This window comes from Ctenopharyngodon idella, chromosome 16 (genome assembly GCF_019924925.1).
Source record: "Ctenopharyngodon idella isolate HZGC_01 chromosome 16, HZGC01, whole genome shotgun sequence".
In the NCBI taxonomy this organism is placed as follows: Eukaryota; Metazoa; Chordata; class Actinopteri; order Cypriniformes; family Xenocyprididae; genus Ctenopharyngodon; species Ctenopharyngodon idella.
Window position 1 is genome coordinate 13504941 of NC_067235.1, and position 25496 is coordinate 13530436.

The following is a 25496-nucleotide window of genomic DNA, read 5'->3' on the forward strand; positions in this document are numbered from 1 at the left end:
AAGTCATGTGGAGGCATTTGAAAAGCACTTGGCTGGTTTTATGGAAATGCAGGTGTCTGTACAAAGGTCATTACCTGTTTCTGAAAGGGAAGGGGATCATAAAGATTGGTATGAACCTAAGCTGATATCATTCAGAAATTATTTGAAGAAAATGAAGAAATGGTTCAAACATGCAGCAATTTCTGATTCCAAGGAAGTTACAACTGAAGCACTAGAAGCAAGCATACATCTTCATGACGGCATTGCAAACACATCAAGTAAACGTTCACATACGTCTTCTGTACGTGTCCGAGCGGAGGCTGAGCGTGCAGCTCTAATGGCTAAAGCTGCTATATTAGAAGAAAAATATGATTTGGAAATTGAACAAGCTCATCTTAAAGCAAAAAAGGAAAAACTGGAACTGAAAGCTCAAATGGCTACAAATGCTGCAAAACTCAATGTATTGAATGAATATGAGGAAACCCAAAGCAAATCAAAAGTCACAGTTCAGTCTCAAAAGAAATCAATGGATGAGATGCATAATGATGAAGAGTAAAATTTACGAAGAAAGTCAAGAACTCTTCAGCCCTTTGAACCCTTCAGTCCGAACAGTCATCCTGTGCTTGTACACCCTGCAGACCAAGATTCTAGACAAGTAACACCCCAAAATCTTGTGTCAGGTAGCCAAAAGGATATTGGTACCAAAGATGGTACTAATTTATGTTATTACTAAAAGACAAAGAAAAGGAAAATCAAAGCGAAGCTACATTTAGCAGTGCTTTGGTGTCTTTGGGAAATCAAATGCCTACTGGGGCTGGTAACATAGAATGTTCACTGGCCGTTGTACCTGTTCAAGTAAAAATGTTAAAAGCAAACAAGACCGTTCTGACCTATGTGTTCCTTGACCCTGGTAGCTCTGCGACTTTCTGCACTGAGGATTTAATGGATCAGCTGATGGCTAATGGTTGAGAACAATGGGTAAAAAAAAAACCTGTCACTTTTTTCAAAATTTCTGGTATGGAAGTGGCCGCAATTGATGGGAAATGTTTTTTTTTTTTTTTTTTTTTTTTTTTTGAGCTTCCAGATGTGTATACACAGAAATCTATTCCAGTCACTGGGGAAAATATTGTTTCTCAAGAGGACTTAAAAGAATGGCCATATTTAAAGGAGGTCAAGCTAACTCGCATTGATGCAAAAATTGAACTACTCATTGGTGTAAATACCCCTAAAGCATTGGAACCTTGGAAGATTGTTAACAGCATTGGGAATGGCCCTTATGCTCTAAAGCATTGGATGGGTATGGACCTCTGAATGGCAACAATGAAAACAAAGCTAAGAGTGGAATACCCTCTTGTGTGTGCTAATAGAGTGTCTATCACCAGTCTAGAAGAATTGTTTGAGAAAGAGTACAACCAGGATTTTTGAGCAATGTCCAGATAAGACTGAGATGTCTAAGATTGAACGTTTATGAGTATAATGGAAACTTGGATAATCATTACTACCTCAAGCTGCCATTTAAGAACTGAGATAGACATAAGAAATAACAGGGCTTTGGCTGAGCAGAGAGCACTACATTTGTTAAAAAAGTTCAGAAGGAATCCTAGATTCTTTGAGGTTCCATATACGATCCATTGGGTTTTCTATCACCAGTAATCCTCACAGCCAAGGTACTCCTTAGAAACCTGTGTTAGAGTAAATGTGGATGGGATGATAAAATTCCAGAAGCCTTTACAGTTCAGAGGCAGAATTGGTTGTAAGAACTTCCTCAGTTACATGCCTTTCAAATAAATAGATGTCTGATTCCAGATGGATTTGGAGAGGCTACTACCTGCCAGTTACACAATTTTTGTGATGCTAGTGAGATGGCATATGGAACAGCATCATATTTGAGACTTACAAATCAATATGGCAATGTACATGTGTCCTTTCAAACGGGCAAAGCAAGGGTGGCTCCATTAAAGCACACAACAATTCCGAGACTTGAACTTGTTGCAGCTGTTTTGGCAGCACGGATGAATCAATTCCTAGAATCAGAACTACAGATGGAACTAGCAAGTTCTGTGTTCTGGTCAGGCAGCATGACCTGACAAACTCTAACAAGCGTTTTCAAACTTTTGTTGCCAATCGAGTCTCTGCTATTAGCAGCTTGACAGAACACACCCAATGGAGGTACATAACTTCTAAACTTAATCCTGCTGATGATGCATCTCGTGGGTTGAAACTTACTGCATTTCTTACATCTAACAGATGGATTGATGGACCAGCATTTCTTCAGATGGCAGAGTCCGAATGGCCAAAGCCAGTTCTACCTGGTTCAATAGCTGCTGATGATCCTGAGGTAAAGAAGGACATCAAGGTGTGTTGCACTACCATCAAAGCTGAAAACCCAGTGGATAAATTGCTGGCCCATTATTCATCATGGTCAAAACTAAAAACTGCTGTGGCATGGATTCTTAAAATAAAATCTACTTTAAAAAGTAAAAGCTTGGAAAGAAAGAAGCAAAAGTTGGAATCACATCTTTTTGTTGAGGATATGATTCAAGCAGAACAAGCTATTCTGTGTTCCATTCAAAATCAATATTTTCCTGAAGAGTTTCAGTGTCTACAAAAGGGGGAAAAAATGGTGTTGGAACATGGAGTGCAATATACAAGATAGATCCTCAAATGCTTGATGGACTCATAAGAGTTGGTGGTAGACTTTGTCGAAGTGCACTGCCTACTGAAGAGAAATATCCTGTTATCCTTCCAAAAAGAAGCCATGTAACCACACTTGTTATACGGCACATGCATGAGCAAGTTGGACACAGAGGAAGGAACCATAACTTCTCTTTCAATTTTGAGAGTGTTTGGATTCCTCATGCAAGTGCTGCTGTTAGAAGGGTGATAAGGAATTGCATTACTTGCCAGCGCTTGCATGCACTGAAAGGAGAACAGAAAATGTCTGACCTTCCTAAAGATCGCTTGGAGGCAGATCTTCCTCCATTTACAAATGTGGGGGTAGATTATTTTGGACCAATTATGGTAAAAAGAGGAAGAAGCAAGGTAAAACGATATGGCGTATTGTTCACCTGTCTTGTTAGTAGAGCTGTCCATCTAGAAATGGCTTATTCTCTTGATACTGATTCCTGTATTAACACCATATGCCGTTTTATCTGCAGAAGAGGTCAGGTGTCAGTTATGAGATCAGATAACGGAACTAATTTCGTTGGAGCCAACCGTGAACTTAAGGCAGCACTGAAAGAACTGAATCATGCAAAAATCCAGAAAATTTTCCGCAGTGATAACATTGAATGAATGGATGTTCAATCCTCCATTTAGAGCACATCATGGTGGAGTATGGGAACGCTTGGTACGGTCTGTTAAGAATGTTCTTCACTCTGTTTTTAAGGAGCAGCTAATGGATGATGAAGTTCTACATACAGCCTTTTGCGAAGTAGAAGCCATTCTGAATGACCGCCCTCTGACACCAGTATCGGATGACCCAAATGATCTGGAGGCTCTCACACCCAAACATTTGTTGCTTATGAAGTGCAAGCCGCATTTTCCTCCTGGACTGTTCAAAAGTGATGATCAATATTTAAGAAGAAGATGGAGACAAGTACAATACATTGCTGATCTCTTCTGGAGACGGTGGATTCGAGAATATCTGCCACTTCTTCAAGAGCGGCAAAAATGGAACAGAACAAAGCAAAATCTTAAAGCTGGAGATCTTGTTCTTATTATTGATGAGAATGCTTCCTGAAATTCATGGATTATGGGATGAATTCTTTCAGCCGTTTGTGACAAAAAAGGCTTTGTACGACAAGCTCAAGTTAAAATAACGAATGGTCTTCATTTAGTGCTTGTAGATCAACGCTAATGTAAAACTCTTTTAGTAAGTCTCCATTGAGAGATGATTTTACATTAGCCATAAGACATTTAATTTTTAGATATTATGACACATAATATTAATGTCACGATATTATGATAGGGAAAGGGAACATGATGAGGATGGTCATTATAGTTGCCATTTAACAATCCAGAAGCCTGACCATATGGCACTTTATTCATGGTGATTAATGATTATCCCTGGCACTTTGCAAAGAATTGTATCATTACACAGAGCATAGTATCAATAAAGTGTCCCATCAGTTTTAAATGTATTATATCAGCAGTGTTGTAGAAGACCCTAGCAAATACCTCACAACCATCAAGAATGTCCTAGCAAACAACTAGACACTAGCAACTATCCAGAACACCATAGCAAACACCTAGACGCTAGTAGCAACCATCTAGCACATCATAGCAAACACATACCAATCATCTAGAACACCCAAGCAAACACATAGACCCTAGCAATTGGAGTGTGCTGCGGAGCCAATATCTGTATTGGTATCTGTATCTGTAACAAATAAATGTGAGAGTGAGGCCTATTGTGTAGTCTATCATATCATATAAGAGTTAAAGGGGTCATGAACTGCATTTTTTTTTTTTTTTTTTTTATAATGTTCTTTGAGGTCCAGCAGCCCTTCCGGCGCACTCAGTGTCGAATTCACTCACTCGTTTTTATTCACTTCTTCAAGTGGACTATATTAGTAGACTACGGGTATGTTTACATGACAATGATGTACTAAAAGCTTTTTTTTGTACAGGTGACAACTTTGTCAAAACAATCCCCAGATCTGCAAAAACGATTAAAAATGCTGTATTACGCATGCCAGGCCAGTAGTTGGCGATGTCACTTTGTAAAGAAAAACTATGCATCCATAGACTGAACGTGTAATATGCATGCGTATGACATCAATGTTTTTAAAAATTTGCGTTTTTGTAGTTTACACAAAAGACAATAACTGTATCGTTTCTAAAAACTTGCACTTTGAAACACGTTTTCAAAAGTTTGCGTTTTCAGGACCCCAAAACGCTGTTGTTGTGTAAATGAACGACCAAAAGACGTCCATTTTAGTCGAAAATGGTGTCGTGTAAATGGCCTCTAATGTAAGGAATAGTGAATGAGGGTATAGGAAACTATTTCGAACACAGCCACAGTGATTTCAGCAGATGTAGTGTGCCCTCTAGTGTTTTATGGTCTAAAATGCAGCTGAATTTTATTGAATATTCTCCACAGTGTAGTGACTGGAGAGCTGACCTCAGATAAGCGATATTTGTTTTTACCCATTAAAAGTTTTGTTTGGCTTTTTCCAGTTGTATATTATCCCCCTAATGAAGCATCCATCCATTCAACCATCTAGAACAGTGGTCCCCAACCCTGGTCCTCAAGTCCCAGTAAAAATCTAGTTATCACCACATCTTCTGTTACAGGCACAAAAGAATATCATCTGAACATAAGCTCTATGAGCCTGTGTTAAATCACAGTCTAGCTGTGGTGAAGCTATAAAAGGAACAAACACTTTTGGTTCTGCATGATTCGTTACCATAGAATCCCTCTCTATGGTTGTCACTTTGAATATAGCAATATCAGAGCGCTTTGTTGAGCATCTGACTTCCTGTTCTCCCTCTCTCATCAATCTCCATCAGCTATACCCCACCACTGCAGTGCACTACACATCTGCGCTGAGCGCTCTCAAACACTGCTGAGGAGAGAGAGGAAGGGGGAGGAGAGAACTGGATAAGGAGAGAGGAGGAGAAAAGGAGGGGAAAAAGGAAGCCAGGAATAGCAGGTTGGACAGATGTGCGGAGTCAAGAGCTGGTGTTGCCATCCAAAGCCCTGAAACACTGGTACAAACACTCCTGCAGATTCACCATGTAGAGCTTAAGAGTGGAAGAATGAGAATGCAGTAACTGCAGTGGTGGAGGATCAACCTCAGCAGATGGTAAGACTCTGCAAAACAATGGGAATAGCATCATTCTATGGAGCTTGACAACAATGGGAATGCCATCCGGACTGGATATGTTGTGGTGGATTTGCTTCTGGAGCTGCGTTTTAGTAACACTTGTCTGATTGTATTGCAGTGTGGGAAGAGCAGAGGGATGCTGTGAAGCCAAAGCATTTCCAGCCGCTGTCGCTGTAACATCCGCACATAAGGAAACATGTATGCCTTCTATTCTTTGCTGGTGTACATCTTCTACACTGTCTTCAAAAAGGAGGAGGAGGCAGCGCTCGAGGGGGCGTATGGAGAATCCCCGGAGGTATGTGTGGCCGCAGTGGATGCACGCCGATAGATATGCTAATATATGCATTCGCTATTGTCTGCGTACAATGTATGCAAACAAGAAAAATGGAATGATTTGAAAATTAATTTTAAATGTATTTAAATAATAAAAAAAAGCTTATAAAATATCATTTATTGAATACAATATTTAATATATTATGATCAATATAGAAACTAGAGGTAATTTCATTCAGGTGATGATTCGATCATGTACGCATGCACAGTCACGTATTGTATGTCCTCAGTGGTGGCTTTAACACCTTCCAATAATCACATTCGTCTCTTTAACTGACAGGAGCCTGGCCATGTTTCCATGGAAACAGAGAGCAAGGGTAAGGGTAGCCACACCCCCAGGTTGGGCAAAAGAGGATGTGCAAGACTGAGCGATTCAAGTAAGAATGTTTCCATAATGTTGCATGATGCTCTAAATACAATGAAGTGCTCTACATAATCAGCATTCAACCTATATCGCCTATTAAATTGCAGGTAGCAGCAGTGATAGTGATGGGACGTCTGTCAGTGATGAAGATGATGAGTTTGATGAAGGTCATGGATTACCTACCAAAACACCATTAACAGCTTTCCTGTCTTTTAAGCAAGAGGCAGAAAAGAGAAGAGCCACTAATTCTCCAACAGAACCTAGTGAAAAGGTGAAGGCCTTCTAACTATATTCACATTTGCCACATTTCATAGTGGAGGTGATTTGGTGGTGGTATTTCATCCTGATTTTGCCGTTAGATGCGTTCCTTTGTCAACATATTTTGTTGATCCTGGAAAAACATTCCTGTGCGAAAATTTACTCCAAACCTTTAGCCCTACCCATAACTTATCCTTAAAATCAGAGGGAAATGATAGATGAATAGCACTGATGTAGAAACACCTAATGCTGATTGTAAGCCTAAACTTGACATAAACTGTAAACTTGTCCCTCAGATCTGATTGGTTGATTGTAATTTTGTTCCAGGATCAACAAAGATGATGATTCAGGAACATGTTGTACTTGGTGAAATCAGGTTCTGCCTACAGGATGTATTTACCTTTGGCACATGTAATTCAGTGTGTTCTATGATTATGAATGATACTTCAAATTTTGTTATTACATTTCAAAATGAGCAAAATTAATAAAATGGCAGAAAAAAGACTTACATTTAAGCATGGACCCTAGTCAAACTTAAGGACCTCATTAGACTTTAGTCAGGATAGATGCCATTGTTTATTTTTCATTAATTAAAATGAGGCTGGAAGGGATAGATGTAAAGGCTATTACTACACTGTAAAAAATAATTGTTGGTTTAACTTAAAAAAGTAAGTTACCTGGTTGCCTTTTGAGTTTATTGAAATTAAAAATTTTAGTTGATACAATGAAGACGATTGGTTTAATCAACAGAAACTCAAAATATTATGTTATCTGAACCACAATAATTGTATAAGTTGATTTGACAAAAGAAAAAAAAATTGTGATAACAAATCATGAAAATAATTTTTTTACAGTGTTCTTACACTGTAGTGCAGCCCATTGTACGTACTGTACTGTACAGCCTCATTTTCATTAGCGAAAAATTCAATATTTGCTGTCCTTATTTGATGTCCTTAGGTAAGTAACCACCAAGCGTTGTTATTTTTATATAAATTTTATAATATAATATTTTAGTATAATTGGGATACTATCATAATTTTTATTAATAATTTGAATTTGTTTTTATTTTTATTTTCTGTTTTAATTTTAAAGGTTTAGTGTTTTTGTTGAGTTTTGGCATTTTTATTAACTTTATTTTTATATATCTTTAGAGTGTTTATTAATTTTATTTCAGCTTTTGTTTTAACTCCACAACACCCTAACATTGTGGCAACTAATTTTGTTTGTAGAAGCACCGGTCACATTTTCTGAAAGAAAGTGTAGAAATGTAATGTAAAAACATTAAAGTAAAATATTAAAGATGTATTTTTTCTAGGTGACAGAGTCTCCATTGCTGTCTGTGATGTCACACCTCCTGAGCTTCCTGGAGCAATATTCCCACCTGCAACAGCTGCAACAGCAGGCCGATCAGTACCGCCTGCAGCTACGCAGACACCGTGCCCAGCACCGGCGGAAGATGAAGGCCCTGCGTGCGTCCTACCGCCAGCGCCTCAGAGACAAGAACAGTGTGATTAACAGCCTGGAGGAAGTGATCGCTCAGCAGCAGAGCCCATCACCTGAAAATGAGGGTGAGACCTTTTGAACCTAAATAAATTTCAGTGTGAAGAATTTAGCTGTGAATAATGATGAGTTTAATATTAGATTCCTTGCTTTATGTTCCTTGACATTGATTTTTTTGGAGGCTGCCTCATGCATCATTACACTGCAGAACCTGATTTTGCCAGGTACTGTACAACATGTTCCTGGATCAACATCTTTGTTCAGAGTTGGGTGCTTCTACAATCAGAGTTGGGTGCTTCTACATCAGTGTTATTCATCTATCATTTCCCTCTGATTTTATGGAGAACTTATGTGAGTAGGCTTAGGTTTAAGGGTAGGGATATGGTTTGGAGTAAATTTTCGCACAGGAATGTTGTTCCAGGGTCAGCAAAATATGTTGACCCAGGAACGCATCTAACTCGGCAAAATCAGGATGAGCATCTGAATATTTCTGGTTCATTATCAGTGAGTACCCCATTATCAGAGACAGTACCACATTACTAATTGCCACTTAGAGTTCAATTGTATGTATGTAACTGTAAACCCTTTTTCTTTTTTTTTTACAAACTGTGGTACACATTTAAATTATTTTATGGCATGATACAGATGCTGTCAAGTTTAACTTTTATTTCAGGGAAAATGAGCTTGTAGGACTTTTCCTAGCTAACAGGGAACTTTCTCAGATCTTTTAATGTTCTGGGAAGGTTTTCTCAAAGTTATGAACAAATGTTCTTTCAGTAACATTAATAGAACATTTGTTCAAAGGTATCTGCATAACCCAGAATTTTTTTAAAAAAAACGATGTTTTGAACACTCAGATAACATTCAGAAATAATGTTTACATTGTCACGCTAAGATTGCAGTATTCAAATGCACGACGAAGGAGATATCTTCAAGAACTTTTAACGGAGTAATCTGAACAAGGAACAGGAAAAATCACCAAGAAAGCAAACTACAAACACCACGTAACATAAACAAAGCTAGACAAAAAACAGAGTTAACGAGACGAAATTAACAAGACACACCTGAACTGAAGACACTAATTAATCAGTAACCAAGGAGACGAACAGGCAGGCACACAAGAAGAACTGAAACAATTAACAAACTAGAAAACTGACTAAAGCCGGGTGCACACTGTGTGATTTATAATAGTCCTTTACGATTGTTGCTTGTCAGACTGTACGAACATGATCCTCATGCCACTGTGGGATCTCAGCTGTCCTATATGTCAGACTGCACGACAGTCAAGACGCATTAACGGACGCGCGCTTGAAAACTTGTCCGGAGTTTTACATCATCAACCCACACACATTTGGTGACAGTGAGCTGCATTACACACGGGACTGAAATGGTGGCTAACAAAGAAATCTCTAGCGTTAATTTTGATCACGGCTTATGTTGAAAAACGAAGACAATTTGACGTTTGTCGTAGGAGAAGTCACACTGCAGGACTGTGTAAATAGTAGGCTGGTGGAAACGGGCTGGATTCATAATAAACTTTTTTTTTTTAAGAAAGAAGTTAAGAAATGCTTAATTTCTTAATGAAATTAATTTCTTAATTTCTTTTCATTAATTCAATTCAAATTCTTCTTAGATTTTGTCCTTAGAACAATGTTCTTATGATCATTCTTAAGAAATGTTTTTGAGAGTACAAAATATTCCTATTACTTACCTACGTAACAATGTAACACATTTGCATAATGCCAGCTGGTTGCCAGCGAACAATGTCTACTTTGACCCGCCCTCAAACACTGTAGTTGTAACTGACGCCTTGAAGAGTTTGGTTCGTGTTGTCGACGTGTGTCAAGAAGACGCTGTTTTCAGCGATGTAAATCCACTTTACATGCACTTCCAAAGGATGAGCATTCGCTGAAGTTGAGTGAGAAAAAACAACACCATTGTTACCGTTCGTATCACTGTGTTTCAAGTGCTGAGGAAGCTTCCGGGGCTGAAATTCAGATTTCGGTTACGTTTACACAGGCTGTAAGTGGTAGACCAATCACCACAGACTGGGCCGTCTGACCAATCAGAGAAAAGAAAGCTCTCGGAAAGGAGGGGTTTAAAGAGAATGAATCTTCGAATTAACCGATTTCATGTGCAAAGTATATTATGAGAAAATTTTTTCGACATTGGACGCATGTAAACCTATTGTAGGAGACATCCAAAACAAAATTAGGAACCTTTAAAAATAGCATAATAGAGGCACTTTAAGTTAGAATGTTTTGTGAATCTGGCCCCAGGTAATGTCATTGCATGTTTTTTTTGGATTCTGAACTGTGTAATTTGACGTCAATGAGGGAAGAGACAATGACCTGTTCACATCATGTGGACAGCTTAAAATTGTACTTTAAATGAAAATACTGGAAAAAAGCAGAAAAAAATAGCAGACTGACAGTTTTAGAAACCGTATCTGGCAGTGACCTCAGAGCTATATTGGACATCTGGACTCTCTGGCTGTCTGTTTCTCCTCAGACATCACCAGGTGTTCCTCTGTCAAATGTTACAACAGGCTTGCTGTCAACCAGACTCACTAATAAACATTGCGTGTGTTTAAAATGCACGTCTCTTGCACTAATTCAATGTCAGATGTACTTGGCTTTGTAGTGCACATGCACGTGATACCTAATGATCAGCATATCAGGATATAATGAGCTATATTAAAGGATTAGTTCACTTTAAAATGAAAATTACCCCAAGCTTTACTCACCCTCAAGCCATCCTCAGTGTATATGACTTTCTTCTTTCAGATGAACACAATCGGAGTTATATTAATAAATATCCTGACGCATCTAAGCTTTACAATGGCAGTGAACAGGTCCAACGAGTATAAAGCTCAACAAAGTGCATCCATCCAAAGCAAACTGTATTCCACATGGCTCCGAGGGGTTAATAAAGCTGATGACACCCCAGAATGCTCACAAACCAATAATGCTCTTTCTTGAAAGGCAGCGAACAGAAAATATAAATCATGATTTTCAACATCCCTTAAAAAGAAAAAGGCTGTTAAAATGTCTAAATAATGATATACATGTCGAATTAATTTGTTTGCAAAAAAATAAAAAATATTTCCATCAAATGAGAAAGATGGTGTAGTTATAGCTATCTCCCAGCAAACTAGGTTATGCTAACCCACCAAACCTTGACTCCTTCGTCATGGTGCCCACATGTCTGCAGACATTTTCAATTGATCCATTAGCCACCCAAAATACAAACACAATATGAATCATGTTAATCAAATGACTAACTGACATATGGGAATACATTTGTTGCTCCTGAGACGTCAATATCTTTTATTAGCCATATATTAAATATACCCATTTGCACGGCTGGCACATCTACAGCACTTGGCATGTTTCTCTGTGGCTCACAGAGATGAATAAAACATTGTGAGAGCTGCTTCTCTTACAAATGCAAGTGCACTTACAAACTAGCACAGCTGAACTTCACGTGTACTGCGGCTAGATACTATATAAATCCAGTGCACAGTGGAGAGGAAATTCACCTTTAAACAACGATAGCATAAAAAGTTTATATCGTAGACCATGCTCTTATGATTTGAGTTTTATTTTATGCGAGAGGGAGAACAATGGGGAAAAAAGTACAGCTAGGAAATTGGTTTCAATGTGTATTGGTCAGTTTGGCATTCATTGCATAGAAATATTGACCACAAAATCATTCAGATTCAAATATCCCAGCCAACATTTCATGATGGAGCCCATTAAATGGACTTGAGTTATGGGCCTTACATGAGTTCCATGTCGGCCCATATCCCATATTGTGCCTACATTGGTCCCACCATGTTAGCTGGGATTGCAGAAAGTTGTGTGTATAATTATTATTTTTTTTTTTCAAGCCTGTTCCTCCATCACGTTTGTTCCACATCACGTTTGCAGTGGTTTCCCCGTGAGCGAGTCTCCATTCATCCTTCCCACCAATCCACTTGCTCCTCCTGAGACTGACAGTGCATATCTTACGCCGCCTGCCTCAGTAATTAGTGTACAGCACAGGAAAAGACCGCAACTCTGACTCGGCATATCAATAATTAATGGCGGGAATCTAAATAAAATGTTGCAGAGCAGTTAGGCTGCCAGGCACGTTGCACGAGTCTTTGAGTTCAAAACTCAGGTCTTGAGTTTTAAGCTAGCCCAGAGGAAAGTTATATGGCCAATTATATGAATAAATCAAAACGTGACACATGAGAAAAAGGCTGTGTCCGAAATCGAAATACCATTAAATCGGGCACTATTTGAAGGGAACAGCCATTTGTAGTGGTGTCCGAAACTATAGTGGACGATATCGAGTGCACTCATTCAATCACACAATGCACTGCTATAACGAGTGTACAACTGATGTACGCTCAATGGCTAGAGAATACCCATAATGCACTGTGAGAGTTGCGCGCTGAATGAATTCCTGCGTCTTGCCAGAAAATGGCGCCTGCAGCTGAATCATTCATCCATCCATTTTCCAAACCACGCTGGTCCAATGTGGCTACAGAATAATATCATACAGGTATAAATTCATTTTTAATTGATTATTAAATTAATTAAGGTTTATACATAGCTTCCAAGACAGAGTTCAAGATAAATATGTTCATCTTATTACTGGATCTGCCAATTTGCTTCGTTTTAAATGATTATTAAACAGCAATCACAAACTATGTAAAAGCAGCAGCCCTTCTGGCGCACTCAGTATCCAAATTCACTCACTCAATTTCATTCACTCCTTCAAGTGGATATTAGTGGGGTAATGTAGGGAATAGTGAATGAGTGTATAGGGAGCATTTTCGAATGCAGCAAATAATAATAATAATAATAATAATAATAAGTTTTATTCATATAGCGCCTTTCCAGGGCTCAAGGACGCTTAAGAAAAAGAACCAAAGGGCAAGATCACATGAGGGCAAGGGAATCACACACAGCAAAATCCCCAGATCAACTCTGCTCAGAGTACATATGGTCCCTCTCTATATAGTGTTAAAGTAACACTGAAGCAGAGTTAAAGTTAATGAGATAATTAAGTGATTAAGTGATGTTTGAGCATTAGTGATGAACACCTGCTGTTAACAAGAATCACTGAAGAGAAACACAAGAACTACAACTGACTTCCAGCCACAGCCTAAGATGAACTCAACTGAAGACAAAAGACATTAAATCTCTCAAGATCTGATTAAACTCCACAAACAGCATATTGTCTCATTAGCTTTAACTCTGCTTCAGTGTTATTTTAACTCTATGTAGAGAGAGACCATATGTTCTCTGAGCAGAGTTGATTTAACTCTGGGGATTTTGCTGTGCATGACAAAACCAGAATGCGTTCACGCCATGTTGTAATTACCGTAATTACAAGATTTCAACTTGTAAAAAGCCTTCACGTCCTCATAGTGCTCGTAATTTCAACTTGTAAGCTGGGAATTTTCTGAGAGCTACTTGTACCACGTGACCGCTGTACCACCTGACTGCTGCAGATTAATTTAGGCATTGAGAGTGTTGACATAGAAATGCATAATTCCCAGTCTGATGACGTGAACAGCTCCGAGTAGATCGTCACATGTTGTCATTTAGGAATTACGGTAATTACGACATCGCATGAACTCAGCATATGACTGTGAGAATGCATACATAATAAGAGATGATTAAATTTTCATTGTTAATTTCATTTTATTTTTTTGTTAATTGATTTATTGATATCTTCAATTATTCAGTGGCATAAAATTTATAATGTAAAAGTGAAACTCACATTTTAGGGCAGTATACTGTAATTTCTTAATACAGAAATCAAATCAAATCAAATAAATGATCACAATGAATGAATTATAAAATAATTTCTCTAGTTTTTTTTTTTTTTAAATCATTTTATCTTTTTTTATGCCATGAATAAGCTTCTTTTGAAATTCCATTTTAAACAGTCTTGTCGTGTGTGTTTGTGTGTAGGTGAGTACATGCTTCCTGCAGCATCTCCAGTCGGGCTGCATAAGTTGGTTCAGTCTCTATGTGGGCTGCAGGGAGAGAGGAGTCAACTGAGAGGAGAGCTGCGATCGCTTCATTCCCAGCTTGAGCAGAGAGAACAAGATCGCCACACTAAAGTACAGGCCTTCCAACAGCAGGTGCTGAGCATTATTCATTCAGTCACTCATTCTATACATTCATACGCTCATTCAACCCATCACATTTATTCATGCAATCACCTATGCTTTGCTATTCAGTGCTTTCAATAGCACATCTCCACATATTCATCTCTCTCTACCTCAGCAATGATCCTGAAAGCATCTCTTTTTTTACCTTTATCCAGGCCGTAATATATCAGTCTGCATATTTCATCCATTCAGCTCTCCATCAGTTTCATCCATCCTCTTCACTCATTTTTCTTTCCAGACTTGCTAAGCTGACAGAATTGATTTTCTCCCTGTAGATTGATGAGCTGAAGAGCTGTATTGAGGAAAGAGAAGAGGAGCTGTCTAAACTCAGAGTGGCATCAGTAAGCTTTTGGAAGAATCTGTTCCAGTGCTCTGCATTTGAAACTGAGTGCATTAAAACCAGGCCAGAGAGTCTCAAAATGATTCATGACCAAGAGCTTATCTAGGTTGCTTTATCGGACACTTTTTTTTTTCCAGGTCAGCTGTGACTTTTTTGGTGTTTTTTCTTTCACCAGGGAGTAACAGACTCTGAAAAAAGAGTGCTTTGCTTATCAGCAGAGAATGAGAGTTTGAAACACAGCCTTACAGTAACACAGGGTCTTCTGCAGCAGCTGTCAGTCATCCCATCCCAGTCCAGCTCTGTGCTTATCAAGGTGAGATCTTTTAATGCATTGGGTATACTGTGAATTGATTACATCAAAACTATGACACTCCTGGCTGGTGTCTTTACTCCCTCCCTCGTGACATTTTCAGTACGCCTCACCACTGTGTCCCAGAGACACTGGCTCTCCTTCACTAACCATGGGCACACACATATTTGTAAAAAACTGCATGCAAATATTTTTCCACAGAAATCTTGATTTTTCACTGTTATTTTTTTTTATATATATTTAAATGTATTCTAAATTTGATAACATTTTAAAAACCAACTGAAACCACACATAAGCAAAAATATACTCCCTGTGGTCCCTCTCCACTCCCTGATTTGATAAGCCATCTTTTTTTTTTTTTTTTTACAGTTGTAAAAAATACAGTTGCAAGAAAAAGTATGTGAACCATTTGCAGAATCTGTGAAAATGTGAATAATTTTAACAAAATAAAGGAGATAATACAAAATGCATGTTATTTTTTATTTAGTACTCTCCTGAGTAAGATATTTTACATAAACAATGTTTACATGTAATCCACAAGACAAAAAAATAGCTGAATTTATTAAAATAACCCCATTCATAAGTATGTGAACCATTGATTCTTAATACTGTGTGTGGTTACCTGGATGATCTACGACTGTTTTTTTGTTTTGTGATGGTTGTTCATGAGTCCCTTGTTTGTTCTGAGCAGTTAAACTGAGCTCTGTCCTTCAGAAAAGTCCTCCAGGTCCTGCAGATTCTTCAGTTTTTGAGGATTTTTTGCATATTTGAACCCTTTACAGCAGTGACTGAATGATTTTGAGATCCGTCTTTTCACACTGAGGACAATTGAGGGACTCAAATGTATATTTAAACAAAATAAGAAAAATTTGGACATCTTCATCCTGTTCAAAAGTTTTCACCCCCCGACTCTTAATGCATCGTGTTTTCTTCTGAAGCATCAGTGAATGTTTGAACCTTTATTAATAGTTGTGTTTGATTCCTTCAGTTGTCCTCCATGTGAAAAGATGGATCTCAAAATCATTCATTCACTGTTGTAAAGGGTTCAAATATGCAAAAGATGGTGGAAAACTGAAGAATCTGCAGGACCTGGAGAATATTTCTGAAGAACAGAGCTCAGTTTAACCGTTCAGAACAAACAAGAGACTCATGAAGAACCATCACAAAACAAACAAACAGTCGTAGATCATTCAGGTAACCACACACAGTATTAAGAATCAGTGGTTCACATACTTATGAATTGGGTTATTTTAATAAATTCAGCAATTTTTTTTGTCTTGTGGATTATATGTAAACATCTTTTATGTAAAATATCTTACGCAGGACAGTACTAAATAAAAAATAACATGCATTTTGTATTATCTCCTTTATTTTGTTACAATTATTTACATTTTCACAGATTCTGCAAGTGGTTCACATACTTTTTCTTGCAACTGTAGCTTATATTATACACCATAAAAAAAAAAGATCTGTTGAAAAAACTTAACTTCAATTCAACATGCGTTCAGATTTTTAGGTTCTCTCAACTATTGTTTTAATAAGTTTCCTAAATAACACTACTTTTTATCAATTTCAGTTTGTTCATTCATTAAATGCAAAATGCCTCATTCAGCCAATAAATAAACCAGATTTCTTGTCCAACAAATTTTCAAGTGGTAACCATAAAAATAGTATTTATAGGGCGCTTGTTGTTGAGATAGATGTACATAGACCTTAACACTTGACACACAAACCCTAAACAATGGTGCACTGTAAAAAAAAATGTTTTCATTGTATTAACTCAAATTTTTAATTTCTATGAACTCAAAATTTTAAGAAAACCAGTTAAAGGTGGGATAAGTAGATTTTGAAAAACGCTGTTGGACATTATTTGAAATTTGAAATCAACCCAAACAAACCCACCCCTCTCTTCATTGCTCCGCCTCCAAAATTCACACTCCAATCCTAACCACCCTGCTCGGTCACAAACAATCCTCAGTGTGCAGTGCTCAACTCTCACTATCTGGCTACTGTTACACACGCAATGCAAGTGGATGTCTGTTTATCACAGCTGACGCACAACAAAATGCTTCACGAAATATAAAGCGCAGATGATGAACGAACGACAAGGAAGCACAAAAAAATGAACGTACAGTACACAAGAGTCTAAATACAAACAAGAGTTTGTTGTTAGTCGCCAACAGCACAGCAGCTCCAGACGATCAATGAAACAATGACAGTGTTACTCACATGTGAAGAAGCCTCCACGGCTGTTTTCAGGCCTTCCCGCTTAGCTCTCTCCAGCGCTGGAAAGCTTTTCTAATATTAATGCTGGTCCTAAAGATCTTGCCCAGTCATAAACCTTCATTCCAGTGATATTCTTTTGAGCTCTTTTGTATTGTCTCATCTATCTTTCTGCAGTTTTTTTTTTTCTTTCTCAAATCTCCCTCTTACTAGTCCTGTCTCCTCCGCCATTATAGCCACGCCCCCTAATGCTGATTGGTTACACGTTTGTTGTTGGTGTCGGCCTGACTAACTTCCAAACAGTGTTTTTCAAAATCTACTTACTCCACCTTTAACTTACTTTTTTAAGTTAAACTAACAATGTTTTTTTACAGCGTGACAATCAATAAATATAAAAAGACAAGTTCTTAACATCAGAATGTAACAAATAACTAACAATAATGACAAAACAACAAAAGTCAAAAAAAGTCAGCAAACAGCGAAGCAATAATCTTATAATGGTGCAATGCATGCTGGGAACTCACAAAACTTTTCAGCAGTATTGATCAATTTGAAATTCAATGTTCAGACAACTGTGTTTGACTAGTTGGGACAACATTTGGAGGAATTCTGTTGGTCTAACATGGGTTTTATGTCGTTGCAAGTAATCCGCATTTCCTAGATTTTGTGATCCAAAAGGTCCCGTAACTGGAAAATATCCAGTTGCTTTTTTTTACAGTGTAACGAATGGAATAACAAAGTAGTAAATAAAATACAAAATGCAGCCCGGTTGAGGTTGTATGTGGACATAGCTTGGACATCATTATGTGCATATGCACCTGTTGTATGAATTATACGAATTATTAGTATACTGTTGTACCCTGTAGGAAAATGAGAACTTGCGCAGTCGTGTTCTGCAGCTGGAAAGTTCACTGCAGCAGCGGGCAGAGCAGCTGTCACGTCTGGAGCACCAGAAGGAGCAGAGTGAATGGAGGAAGACAGAAGAGCTCAGGAGACGAGAAGAGAGCGTGAGAGAGCTGCAGCTTGAATTAGACAAAGAACGCAACAAGGAACCTGTGGTTAAAGTAAGAAAAACCTTAACCTTTAAAAAAAGCCACAACAAACTTGATAAAATTGATTTTTAACAGATACACATTCTCACACACACAAAAGATATAATGTATAGATAAGTAATTTAGTGTATTTGGAGAAAACGGACCAAAAATATTGATTTGTTTTACACTCTGGGTCATAGTATTTCAATCACATAATTTCTAGAATGAGAATCAATAGTAATAAATCATATTTTTTTTTTGTCTTCTAGTATGTTACACAAACCGTGGAGGTGGAGTCACCTTCAACTCTACGTCAACTATCTGAAGCCAGACATCAGAATGAACAGCTTTCTGAGAAGCTAAGCAACCAGAGAGAACGATGCCGACAGTTGGAGGAGAACATCAGACATTCTGATGAAGTCAGCTGCAATTTGCAACACAAGGTTTCTAAGCTTTGTCCATTTATTTTTATGATTGTACATACTGTATAACTGAAGCTAAAGATCTCAACAGCCTCTGTTGCAGGGATCTCAGATACAAAACTCATGAATTATACAGTACATGTCAGAACACAACTGTAGAAAACCTCAGCTCTTCTAAAAATTAATGGCTCCGCAGATTGCTGCATATGAGAAGGAGATTGGGACCCTGAGGGAGGAGCTGCTGAAGGAAATTGGACATCTTGAGGAAAAGAAAGAGGCAGCCGTAAAAGCGGCAGCCAACTGCTCTGAGGAGCATCTCCAGAGCCTGCAGACCCAGTTCATAAGTGAGTTTACTGTATATATACTACACATCTTAATAGATGATTGCCTTAATGCCACATTTTTTGGTGATTTCATGTTTTCTGGTCTCTATAATCATCCTTGTCTTGAATGGCGCACTTGATATTGTCTATAATCTTTGCAAAACTTGTGAAGTCCACAAGACTTATGATTTAGGAGTGTGCTCATGAGCGCCCCTGTTGTTGACATTGTTAAATGTGTGGCAATGTGTGGCTCAGTGCATGTTTACATGTGTAATTTTCAGCCCTCCAAAAGCGTCTGAGTGCTCTCCCTCCCACGTTACGCTCCATGAAGACCGACTACGCCAGCTTGCGCAGTCAGGTCCGCAACTTTTCCGACTTCTATGGAACAGCTATCAAAGAAGCCAAGAAACAAGTAAGCCTGTAATAAATGTACAACTTCTAAGATCTAAGAATTGATATAGTCACATTTTATTTGTTGCTTTAATTTCTAAATTGTTTTCTAATATTACAACATTATTTGCTAGATAATGGCAGCTATAAATGAGATGTCAGAGGCCAACAAAGACCTTTTAGAAAAATACAGAAAGGAGGTAGCGCTCCGCAGAAAGTACCACGAGCAGCTGGTTGAGCTTAAAGGTTGGCAGTAATGACCATTTTTACTATTTTTGTCCATATGAATCAAGCAAAGTATTAAAGGTTTTTTTTTTTTTCTTTCTTTTCACCAGGTAATATCCGTGTGCTGTGCCGTGTAAAGCCAGTACTGAAGGAAGATCAACATGAGGAAGGCCAAGCGGTAGTTGTAACAACAGATCCCAATAATGAATCTGCACTCACAGTTTTAAGCAAGGGAAAGCCCAAAAACTTTGAGCTGGATAAAGTCTTTCACCCTCAGGCCACTCAAGAAGAGGTAAGCAGAGTAAAAATCACATTTGCATGAAAAATTTATAAAATTTTAACAAAATAAGAGAGATCATACAAAATGCATGTCATTTTTTATTTAGTACTGTCCTGAGTAAGATATTTTACATAAACTATGTTTACATAAAGTCCACAAGACAAAAAAAATAGCTGAATTTATAAATATGACCCAATTAAAAAGTTTGTGAACCCTTGATTCTTACTACTGTGTGTGGTTACCTGGATGATCTACGACTGTTTTTATGTTTTGTGATGGTTGTTCATGAGTTGCTTGTTTGTCCTGAGCAGTTAAACTGAGCTCTGTTCTTCAGAAAAATCCTCCAGGTCCCAAAAATTCTTCAGTTTTCCACCATCTTTTGCGTATTTGAACCTTTTCCAGCAGTGACTGTATGATTTTTGATCTTTTCACACTGAGGACAATTGAGGGACTCAAACACAACTATTAAAAAAGGTTCAAACATTCACTGATGCTTCAGAAGGAAATACGATGCATTAAGAGCTGGGGGGTGAAAACTTTTTGAATTTGAAGATCAAGGAATTTTGTACTTAATTTGTCTTCCGGGAAACATTTAAGTGTTTTCTGTTGCTTCCAAAGGGCAGTACTAAATGAAGAAGAAAAAAAAAAAAGATATTTAAACAAATAAGAAAAATTTGGACATCTTTATCCTGTTCAAAAGTTTTCACCCCCTGACTCTTACTGCATCGTGTTTCCTTCTGGAGCATCAGTGAATGTTTGAACCTTTTTTAATAGTTGTGTTTGAGTCCCTCAGTTGTTGCTCAGGACAAACAAGGGACTCATGAACAACCATCATAAAACAAAAAAACGATCGTAGATCATCCAGGTAACCACACACAGTATTAAGAATCAAGGGTTCACAAACTTTAGAGCGGGTCGTTTTTATAAATTTTTTTGTCTTGTGGAACATATGTAAACATCTTTTATGTAAAATATCTTACGTCAGTTCTAAATAAAAAATAACATGCATTTTGTATGATCCCTCTTATTTTGTTAAAATTATTCACATTTTCACAGATTCTGCAAGTGGTTCACATAGTTTCAAGCAGCACTGAATAAACATCGGTAGTAATGCACCAATATTTAATTTCTGGTTGCTATCGCTAAGTTAGTAATTATTTTCATGGCTGATAATAAAATTCTATACTATTTTGCATAAATAAATAAAAAATAAAACACTTAAAAAATAAAATCAATTTTTTTAAATGCTACAAGTGAATTTAAGCATCACAACATTTATTAAAAATTCATACTGCATTTTGAGATTAGCTAAAGATTACACTGAAGTTTAATAAAGTCATTTGTAAAGATTACGTAAGCGTTAGATGAAATACAGGAAAAGCATGCACAAGTAGATAACCAGCACTAAAGTGTACCAATAACTCTCTAAAATCTGCCTATAACTGTTATGGTACCAAATACTGTATAGTGCATCCCTAGTATACCTTGCTTAAAGGGATAGTTCACCCAAAAATGAAAATTCTATCATCATTTACTCACCCTCAAGTTGTTCCAAACCTGTATGAATCTCTTTCTTCTGCTGAACACAAAAGAAAATATTTTGAAGAATGTTGGTAACCAAACAGTTGATGGACCCCTTTGACTTCCATATTATTTTTTCCATATTATGGAAGTCAATGGGGCCCATCAACTGTTTGGTTACCAACATTCTTCAAAATATCTTCTTTTGTTCAGCAGAAGAAAGAAATTTGTAAAAGTTTGGAACACCTTGAGGGTGAGTAAATGATGACAGAATTTTCATTTTTAGGTGAACTATAACTTTAATTAAACAAGAAAGCATTTTTAGTAAAGTTTTTTTTATATGTGTTTTTTTCACCATCCTTTATCTCTCAGGTGTTCCAGGAAATTGAGCCACTCATCACATCCTGTATAGATGGGTATCATGTTTGCATCTTTGCTTATGGCCAGACAGGATCTGGCAAGACCTATACTATGGAGGTAATATATAGGGATCTGTAACTATATACCCGTCATAACACATGGTTCCGATTTCATACTTTTGACCCAGATGATCTGTTTCCATTAATTATTCAATAAGACTGTCAGGTCTCATTAACCATCCGTGTCTGCTCAGGGTACTGTTGAGAACCCCGGCATCAACCAACGAGCCCTGAAACACCTGTTCAATGAGATTGAGGAAAGAAAAGACATGTGGACGTACAACGTCAGTGTCAGTTCAGTGGAAATTTACAACGAGGTCCTGAGGTATTGTATTTTACCTCTTTTATCATGAAAAAATGTCTTTTTACAACCTTTTTGAATCTCAAATAAATTGTTGCCCATTTAATTAAACAATGTTAGAAGCATCTAAGTAAAACTTGAGCTATTAAAAATATCTTCATTTGTGTTTTGAAGATTAACGAAAGTTGTAGAATGATAGGAGGGTTGAGTAAATAATGAGAGTTTTAACTTTTGGATGAACTAACCTTTCAATACAATTAGATTGTTAACAACTTTCGGTTGTTAACAACAGAGATCTACTCAGTAAGGATGGAGAGAAGCTTGACATTAAGATCAACCCTGATGGGACGGGTCAGCTCCATGTGCCAGGACTGAGGGTCATGGAGGTCAAAAGCTTCCAGCATATCAAGAAAGTGAGTCCCAGAGTCATCTGTCAAGGTAATGCTGACCATGCAAAAAAACATTGTCTCCAATCATCTGTTGTTTTTTGCAGATTTTGGCCATAGCTCGAAAGAACAGGATTACATTTGGAACGCAGATGAACCAGCATAGCTCTCGATCACATGCCTTGCTCACTGTGACTGTGCTGGGCACAGACCTCGCCAGTGGAGCCAAAACCACCGGTCTGTCCCAACGATTCATGATCTTTAGATTGCTTGAGTTGTGCGAGAGTTCTCAAAAGTCATGAGTTCCATCCAAAAAGCCCTCTGTATCCTTGAATGACCATAATCCCTGACCTCTCCTTTGCAGGCAAGCTGAATCTTGTGGATCTGGCTGGTTCTGAGAGGGTGTGGAAGTCTGGAGCAGAGGGGGAAAGACTGAAGGAAGCCCAGAATATCAACCGCTCACTGCTGGCTCTAGGAGATGTGATCCAAGCTCTCAAGGCCCACCAGACTCACATACCCTTCAGGAACTCACGACTCACCTACCTGCTGCAGGACTCACTGGGAAAAGGCAACAAAACCGCCATGGTTGTTCAGGTACAAGGATTTATCAAGACTCTTACCAAGTTAACCCTGTTAGCTTAGCTGTGCTAAGCCCCTTTCAAAATGACAAATGTGAAACCATGGGATAGCCCAGGGTTAAAAAAAGAGACAATAACCCAGGGTTAAGTGCAGTGTGAAAAACCCATTTGACTATCAGCACAAAGTCTGGTCTATACTGTACCAGCCAATTAGACAGGAAGGGGACATTGTAACTCACCGAAAAATAAATCTAATTTCCGTCAATGGGATTCAGACATTCTGCCATTCAAAAACTAATTGCAGTGAGGTAACACCCACACACAACAAACGAACCCTCGCTGAAGTAATGTAGAGTTTAACGATATACACAAGTGGTCACAATAGACACATTTGAATTGCTTGCCGTAACCGGTGGAAACAAGGCACGCATGCACTCGATCTCTAGAATATTGTATATAGTTTGTCTTCAGGGAGACACTATCAATGTGCGGGAGACTCCTGGGACTTCTGGGAGAGTTCTGGAATGTATGGGGCTGGGAAATCTGAAGTCATTGACATATTAAATGCTCATCCAACTGTATAGGGGGTGCCAAAACCAAAATGCAACTTTTTTCTTAAAGGCTAGACAGACAACGCAGAAGCAGACAATTTTTTTAATCAGACTTTCTGTCAATCCAAAAGTAGTGAGTACTGAATAGTTCAAGGACTTAACTCTGCAATGAATGTGGAATATACAGTTGGGTACATGGATAGCTTGTTTTTCATGTTGTTACTAAATGCCTCATAACTCTTACCTTGCCTTTTTAATTTTGGCTAATTTAGCAATGAGTTACCCTGGCAGCCCTCATATTCTAAACAAAACCTTGTACTAAAACAATTGTGCACCTTAACTCATGAAATTTGAGTTGAAATCTTCCAATAGGGTTGGAACCAGCAATTTTAACCAACTTGTTCCATGTTTTGCAAAATATCCCCTTGAATGGTCCTTGAATAGGTCTACAGGTATTCCATGGGAATGCCATTTTGATGGATCACAGAGTTAAACCTACATATTTTAATTAAATCTAATGAACACAAATACTCATGTAGAAATAATTTGTCACCTTTAGGTTTCATCTCTTGAGAGCAACGTCGGAGAGACCCTGTGCTCGCTAAAGTTTGCCCAGCGAGTGTGCAAGGTGGAGCTGGGCCCTGCTGCACGAAAAATTGAGACGGGAGGACATAATGAAAACAAAAGTTAATGCATACCTTCAACCCTCACAAGTAACCACAGGACCAGAAATGGCATTAAATGGCCTTGCACTTTTCAGCCCTTGGCTGAGGCTTCCAATCCTACTCAAGGGCTACAGTTCTGGAAACATCTGTGATGCCACATATCTAGCAATGGCTTTTCTCTATTAGCTGATCTGCATGTCAAAGTCTCACCAACACCCACCACCACCAGTATCAAGACAAGCTCTGTCACCGTAAGTTCAAAATATCACCACAGGAAAAATTGGTGAGGATATTTCAGCAAATTTTGCATAAGAAAAAAACTTGGGAGTCACAACACAAGAGACCACAGTATCTTAATTGTATAACGTTTGACATTTATACTGATATTTATTCAAAAACATCAAAATTATTTGGTATAATATATAGGAAGTGATGGCCAAATTATGTTTCTTTGTGTATGGTTGGTGTGTACTTTCATGATTACATTATGTATGTAGAACCAGTCAATCTGTCTTTTATTAAGTACAAAGGATGCGAGTTCAGCCAAATTGCACAAAATCAGCATTTGCTGACTTTATTTCTCTGCGGAGGTGGTAGCTTAGCATTTTAAGATCCAGGCTAATAATTGGTATGTCACATTATAAGTACTAACATTCTGGGATGTTTAGGATAAGTTTACGTTTGATGTGAAATGTCAGTTCTTCAGTGTTTTAGTTTTAGCCATGTGACAGTGGGGAGGATAATGAATGCACTTTATTGTCAAAGACTTGTGCTGTCCATACAACTTGTCTTTTAACCAAAAACATGTACATTAGGTCTATCAGTTTGTTTGTGAAAATTGGCAGAATAATTCTGGGGAAATATTTGAGACTTGGTATCTTATTAAGAAATTGGCTCAAGTACCCAAATTATAAGTCTAATTTTGGAACCTCCCATTTAATGTATATTTCTGAGAAAGGAGAGAAATACAACATGAAAATGTGACTACTGTACCCCTTCTTTGTCAGCATCCAGGTTCTGTTTTAAATAAAGCCTTCTGACATTGCATAATGTTTTTATCATAAAACCCAGAGAGGAAAAAGACAAGA

General features: G+C 37.9%; 1 protein-coding gene across 1 annotated transcript; it reads left to right on the plus strand.

Moving 5' to 3' along the window:
* The first annotated feature begins 5496 nt into the window (after positions 1–5496).
* Positions 5497–25458, plus strand: si:ch211-257p13.3 (kinesin-like protein KIFC3). The gene is made up of 20 exons (XM_051864392.1): positions 5497–5789; positions 5929–6105; positions 6424–6520; positions 6615–6778; positions 8081–8333; positions 14238–14410; positions 14716–14781; positions 14956–15093; positions 18180–18377; positions 18617–18790; positions 18966–19113; positions 19374–19504; positions 19617–19728; positions 19818–19999; positions 21881–21985; positions 22122–22252; positions 22521–22641; positions 22722–22851; positions 22979–23208; positions 24303–25458. The coding sequence occupies exons 2-20, from the start codon at positions 6007–6009 to the stop codon at positions 24432–24434; spliced, it is 2784 nt and encodes a 927-aa protein (XP_051720352.1). The 5' UTR covers positions 5497–5789; positions 5929–6006; the 3' UTR covers positions 24435–25458.
* Positions 25459–25496: the final 38 nt, after the last annotated feature.